The 7,408-nt window shown below is 39.3% G+C and overlaps 1 protein-coding gene across 1 annotated transcript in view; it reads left to right on the plus strand.

Moving 5' to 3' along the window:
- Positions 1-7,408, plus strand: part of CFAP57 (cilia and flagella associated protein 57) — a 53,845-nt gene that overhangs the window by 282 nt on the left and 46,155 nt on the right. The window contains exons 2-4 of the mRNA XM_025046451.1: positions 72-247; positions 4,458-4,774; positions 5,135-5,421. Coding sequence (XP_024902219.1) covers positions 91-247; positions 4,458-4,774; positions 5,135-5,421 — 761 coding nt within the window. The 5' untranslated portion in view covers positions 72-90. The remainder of the gene's footprint in view (positions 1-71; positions 248-4,457; positions 4,775-5,134; positions 5,422-7,408) is intronic.

Consider the following 7,408-nt stretch of genomic DNA (forward strand, 5'->3'; position numbering starts at 1 on the left):
CCGGGGGCGGGGCCAGGGGCGTGTCCGGGGCGGGGCGATTCTCTACCTGCGGCGCTGGGTCTTCTTTACAGAACTCTTTGGCCAAGGACCATGTCGACCGTAGTAGCTCAATCACTGCATGTTTTTGGTCTTCAATCTCACGTGGCCAACAATATCTTCTTCTTCGATGAACAGATAATTATATTTCCTTCAGGAAATCACTGTGTGAAGTACAATATGGATCAGAAGTGGCAAAAATTCATTCCAGGTAAAATCCTTTCTATCCTGACACATACATTGACCTTATGTGGCAAATATAACTCCGTAATCCCAGCACGATTGAAAAGAAAAGTTTTTTGTCCAACTTGAATAATCGTATAGCTTTATAAATGTAGACGAAATACATACCTACTTGCATTATTTAATATATAGCTTAATCACACATACACAGTTAAAATCACATGTAAAAGAGTGTTAATTTAAAAGTACTTTTTTCACTGTGATTTAATGGGAAAGTTTTATTTTTAAGAGTCTCTTTTCATGCATCATCAATATCATTGTCTTTGTCATTACCAGGGCCACTTTTTGAATTGTCTAACACAGTTTTCCAGTGTACACCACCCTCATTCCAGCACCTTTTGAATTCATGTATGATTAAGACACTAGCAATATTATCTGAAGTCACAAATAATCATTTGTATAATGTTACATTTGTTTTTGTTCACTGTTGATGATATACATGATTTCCACAACTTATTCTCTTTTCCCCCTCTTTCTTGCATATAGTTTTACCACACTTGTGTAACCCCATGTAAGATAAAGTTTTGTTTTCACTATTTACTAAGTTTGCATAAATGGAATCATAGTATGTATATTCTTTGACTTACTTCTTTTGTTCATGCTTTTGAGACCATACATCTTCATACATATTACATGCATCTTGAGTTTATTTTATCCCATCCTATGAATCTAATGTCCCAAATATATCTGTCTATTCTGGTGTTGATGGACATTTGAGAAACACTGATTTTTTTTTTCTTTTGCAAACCATGTCAGTATAAAATTCTCTCATCCATGTATGCTCATCCACTTGAACGGCAATTCTCCAGGGCACACAGCCAGGACTAAAATTACTGGTTAATGTGGTAGTGACAGTTTACACTCTCATCAGGAGCTCATGAGAGTTGCCATCCCTCCACAGCCTCACCAGCCTTTGGTATTGTCCAACTTCCTAATTTTTTACTAATCTAGTAATTGAGAAATGGTATCTTATTGGTTTTAGTATGCATTTCTATTATTAATGAAGATGAATGTTTTTTTCACATGTTTATGGGCTATTCCTATTTAGTTCTCTGTGAAATGCCTATTCATGTCTTTTACTCATTTTCTATGCTTTTTCAGGTAATTTTCTTACACTTATGAGCACGCTTTATATATGGTGTACAAACCCTTTGTCAGATATATGTATTGCAAGTAATTTCTTCCAGTTTGGGGCTTGTGTTTTCTCATTCCTTATGGTATCTTAATGAACACAAATTCTTAGTTTTAATGAAGTCAAGTTTATTAACATTTTCATTCTTGTGTCTTGTTCAGTAGTTGTTCCTTAAGCCAAGATTATCAGTGTTCTCCTATATTATCTCTTTTATGCTTTATAGTTTTGCCTTTCACCTTTGAGGCTCAGAGTTAGGAGGATGCTCATTGTGTTAGGGGAGTAGTAAGGAGGCCAATGTGGCTAGAGTGGAGTGAATGGAGTAGGAACGAAAGGTGCAGACAAGTAATGGGTAACAACATCACATAGGGCTTTGTAAGTCATAGGCTCTTACTCTGAGTGAAATGAGAAGTCATGAGGGGATTCTGAGCAAAGTAACATGATCTGACTCATGTTTCAACAGGGGACCAGTTGAGAGACTATTGCTATAATCCAGGTGAGAGAAAATGGTGTCATGGAGCAGGTTGTAGGCAATAGGGATGGTAAGAAGAAATAAAATTCTGGATATATTTTGAAAGTGGAGGTGACAGATTTCCTCACAGACCTTATGAGGGTAGAAGAGAAAAAGAAGCAGCAAGGTTTTTGGCCTGATTAACCAGAAGGATGAGGTTGCTGTTAACTGAGTTGAGGATTTATCCACAAGGCACAATAGACACACAGCCTAAGGCCCGTGGTACATTTAAGGATCCAAGAAAATGTTTTCATTTTAATTTATTTTTTTAATTTTTTATTTTATTTCATTAGTTTCAAGTATACAGTACATTGGTTAGACATTTATATAGTTTATAAAACAATTCTCGTAATTGTTCTTTCTCACCCCTGGCTCTCCACCTAGCCAATACATTAATGCTAACTGCATTCCCTATGCCGTGCTTCCCATCCCTATGGCCATCTATCAACTACTAATTTGTACTTCTTTAACCTTTCACCCCATTTTCCCAGCCCTCCAATCCCCCTCCCCTCTGGCCATCACCAAATTGTCCTTTATATTTGTGATTCTACATATAAGTGAAATCATACGGTATTTAGCTTTCTCTATCTGACTTATTTCACTCAGCATAATAACTTTTAGGTCCATCCATGTCATTGCATATAGCAGGATTTCATTTTTTTAATGGCTGAGTAATAGTCTATTGTATATATACCGGATAGTTTCTTTATCTGGTTGTCTGTTGATGGGCATTTAAGTTGCTTCCTTATCTTGGCCATTGTAAATTGTGCTGCCATGAACATAGGGGTGCATAGATCTTTACGAATTATTTTTTGGTTTTCTTTGGACAGAAGTGCAATTGCTGGGTCAAAAGGTATTTCCATTTTTAATTTTTTGAGAAACCTCCAGTCTGTTTTCCATAGTAGCTGTGCCAATTTGCAGTCCCACCACTGTATAAGAGTCTCAACAGTGTATGAGAGTTCCCTTTTCTCCAAATCCTTGCCAACACTTGTTCTTTGATTTATTGGTGAAAGCCATTCTGACAGATATGAGATGATATATCTCATTGTGGTTTTAATTTGCATTTCTCTGATAATTAGTGACCTTGAGCATCTTTTCATATGTCTATTGGCCATCTGTATTTCCTCTTTGGAGAAACATCTTTGGAGGTTTTCTGCCCATTTTTTAATTGGATTGTTTGTTTTTGTTGTTGTTGAGTTGTATGAGTTTTTGATATATTTTGTATATTAACCTCTTACCAGATGTATCATTAGCGAATATCTTCTTCCAATCAGTTGGTTGTCTCTTTGTTTTGTTGATGGTTTCCTTTGCTGTACAAAAACTTTTTAATTTGATGTAATTCCATTTGTTTATTTTTCTTTTTGTTTGTTTGTTTTGTTTTGTTTCCCTAGCCCGGGGAGATATATCCAAAAAGAAATTACTGTTAGCAATATCAGAGAGTTTACTGCCTATGTTTTCTTCTAGAAGTTTTATGGTTTCGGGTCTTACATTTAAGTCTTTAATCCATTTTGAGCGCATTCTTGTATACAGTTTCTTTTATTTTGCATGTATCTGTCCAATTTATTGAAGAGACTGTCTCTACTACATTGTATATCTTGCCTCCTTTCTCATATATTAAGTTAGTTTTAATTTATTTGAAAATCAGGAAAAAGTGAATATTATAATAATGACTATATCATAATGAATCCAGCCTGGATCTATTCCTCTTTATACCAGTGCAGTCACAAAATATAATTTTTAATCTTTTTGATAAAGGCAGGGGTCCCTGAAAGCAAAAATACCTAGAGCCCATGAAAATTATAACGCAGCCCTGATCACATTTCCCAAATAAAGTATTTGCACTTTAATCTTTGCCCCAGGCGCTGCTGTTTGGAGAACATAGGGCTTTCATTCTCATGCTTGTTACTGCATGATTGCAAGATGGCTTCTGTATCTCCAGATATCTCTTCTGTATTCCAGGAAAAGGGGGATAGAATGCTTCCATCCCTGGTTTTCAAGAAAGCACAGCTTTACCATAAAGCCAGTCCAGCATACTTCTGCATTTATCTCATGGCCAGTATGTCACGTAGATCACCTAACTGCAAGGGAGGCTGAGGAATCCAGTAGTTAGCATCCCAGCCTTGAAAATACAGGAAGAGTATTGAGTATCACCCACTCAGGACATAAAGGACTCTATGATCTGACCCTATTCCACCCCTCTAGATCCATTTTTTGTCTCATGCAATGCTCTGGCAACATCCCAGTTTCTCACACCCACACCTTTGCTCTTCCTGCCACCTGCCCTACCCCACTCCCTGTCCCACTTTGTCCTCTTTCAGGAATCATTCCCTGATTTCTCCCACCTCAGGGAAGTGCCCATCCTAGTCATTTTCATAATACCCCAGACAGTTGTACCAAGGGGCTTCACAGATTGGCAATTCCCTATTTCTGCACTTTTCTCCTGTTGCATCGGCAGTGTCTACCACTGTGCCTGGTTCGTGTTGAATCTTGGTAAAAGCATGATCTACCCTCATTATCCCCTTTTATCTCTGTTTTCAGGCTCGGACAAGAGTCAAGGCATGTTGGCCTTGTCCATCAGTCCCAATCGACGATACCTCGCTATCTCTGAGACGGTGCAAGAAAAACCTGTTATCACCATTTATGAACTATCATCCATCCCTTGCCGGAAGCGCAAAATCCTTAGTAATTTTGACTTCCCAGTTCAGAGATTTACTAGCATGGCTTTTTCTCCAGACTCTAAATACTTGTTGACTCAGACATCACCACCAGAGTCCAACCTTGTCTATTGGCTATGGGAAAAACAGAAAGTAATGGCCATCATTAGAACTGACTCTCAGAACAATACTGTCTACCAGGTACCTCCCAGCATAACAAGTATCACACAAATTATAAAAAATAGTAACAGCTGTCTTTTATTGAATGTTTTCTGTGTATCAGGAGCACAGAGTTTGGCCATTGTCAAGACCTGCTCATTTTGGTTTTTGGCCTTTGTAAAATGACTTCTGTAGGTTTCCTTGTTTAAGACTCTTGGCCCCACAAATGTAATGAATATAGATCTGTGCTCTTATCCAATATGGTATCAAAATTACATGATTTAGTAATGTTTAAAGGCTACTCTGAGCTACCTGAAATAAATATTAATTAGTAAAATGGGAAATAATTCCATCAAGATTAGTTTTATAAATCTTTGTTTTTTATTCTTTCACATTTTACAGGTGAGCTTTAGTCCCCAGGATAACACACAGGTTTGTGTCACTGGAAATGGGATATTTAAACTTCTCCGTTTTGCTGAGGGAACCCTGAAGCAAACCAACTTTCAGAGGGGAGAACCCCAAAACTACCTATCCCATACCTGGGTATCTGAAGACAAGATTGTCGTTGGCACTGATACAGGCAGGCTCTTCCTCTTTGAATCTGGCGATCAACGCTGGGAGACAAGTATAATGGTCAAGGAGCCCACCAGCGACCTGAAGAACCTGGAGGTGATTCAGGAATCAGAGAGGTAATGGTGCCCCTCTGGGCCGATGCTTGTGTAAAAATATACTCATTGTACTAGTAGCAATACACCAAAAACAGCATTCTTTAAAAATCACTTATAACCTCTTTACCTTAAAAATCAACTCATTTGGAGACCACCTAGGAAGATCAGGTGCTATAGGCGTAAACAATAAAAAATAAGGGATTGTAAACTGACAAGATCCTTGCAATCTGTGAGGTAAACCAAGGGTTGCCTCGCCTAAAAAATTTAAAAAAAAAAAAAAAAAAATTGGGGGTGGCTCCATAGTGTAGTGGTTAGCACATCTGCTTTACACACAGAAGGTCCTGGGTTCATACCCCAGGTGGGGCCACAGATCATATCCCAGGGGCGCCAGGCGTGGGAGGAGACTCCCGGCCTTCAGAGATCCAGTTCTTAAGGGAAAACGGCAACATCCGTAGGTCAGGGATGGAAGTGCAGGGGGTGGGGAGTGAATTAAAGAGGGGGAAAAAAAATCAGGTCATTTTCCCTCTGCCTTTCTAATGTTCATCTCTGTTCAAGCACAAATTTGATAGTTATGACCATCGTCTGGATACAGTTCTTTTTATTTCACACCTAACTTTATTTTAGAAGCATTTTAGTATCGCTAGCTTTCAAAACTACAAATTTTCAAAAATATATTTTCTAATGGCTGCCCATTTACTGAACCAATTAATTAAATGTCCACCTAGCCTTTGCAATGTGCAAGGCATCTGGGTGCTGGGAACAAAGATCCTCCAGGAGCTTGCAGTTCAGTAGGAGGCAACAGACCAACGGAGAAGTGCAAGGAAATGTCAGTAAATCTGACAGAAGCATATGGGCGAAAGTGAGGGCTCAGAAGGGAGCTGTCAATTTTAACTCTACTACAACTAATAATTGTGTCTCACACATATTGGAATGTACCACTGCATGTACATTCCAAGGCACTGCCTTGAGCACTGTATATGTATTCTCATTTGAGTCTTACCCTACACAGTACATATTATTATCATGCCCATTTTATAGACAAACTGAGGCTTAAAGAGATTCCCAAGATCACAGCACTGTTAAGTGGCAGGGTCAAGATTTAAACCTAGGTCTGTCTGACTCCAGAGCCTGAGCCCTCAACATAATGGCATACTATAGATCCTTCTTCCTCAGTAACTTTCAGTCCACCCATTTTCACCATCCCCCACACCAGGGACATCTCCTTTTCAGTCATGATTTGGTTAAGAGATTCCTAATAAATCTCCATGCCCTCCAGTTTGCTGTGTTCACAATCCTTTAGTAGATCCAGGGCTCCAACAATGAAGCCCAGACTCCTGAACTTGGCCCACATGTTCCTGACCCTTTACATCTGGATCATGAGCTCTGGCCTCTATTGACCACACATCTTCTGTGCATGCTCTTGCCTCTGGGCTTGGTCATGTGTAGTTCCCCTGTCCCCGTATCCCCATTTCATTCCCCTAGATACACATACCTGACGTACTGCTGCTCGTCCTTCAGATCTCAGCTGGGAGCTCTCAGCCTCTGCTCATCTCAGATAGATGTACCTCCCCTGTAACTGTCTTCAGAAAATCCTTGCTACCTGCTGACTAGCTGCTCCCATCCTACTGCAGTCCTTATCACATGCCCCCTAGACTAAGTTTCCCAGGGCAGAAACTGTGTCAGTCTCATGTACCATTGTCTCACAGAATTGTTAACACAGTATGACGCCAATACATATTGTTATATGAATGAATGATTGAATGAATAAATGAGGGGGGAAGGAGGTAGGGAAGGAGGTAGGGAGGTTGGGAGGAAGGAAGGAAATAGACACACGGGTTCAATTCTTAGCTCTTCCACTTACTGATTGTGTGATCTTAGAAAACTCAATCCCTCTGAACCACTTTTTTGTAAACAATAAAGTGAGGATGATAATAATAATAGCAATAGTTATAGTGACCACGCAGGGTTGTGAGACCACCAGATAAATTGCAACCTTCCAGTTTCTCTT

The sequence above is a fragment of the Pteropus alecto genome, unplaced genomic scaffold, assembly GCF_000325575.1.
Source record: "Pteropus alecto unplaced genomic scaffold, ASM32557v1 scaffold484, whole genome shotgun sequence".
NCBI classification, from domain to species: domain Eukaryota; kingdom Metazoa; phylum Chordata; class Mammalia; order Chiroptera; family Pteropodidae; genus Pteropus; species Pteropus alecto.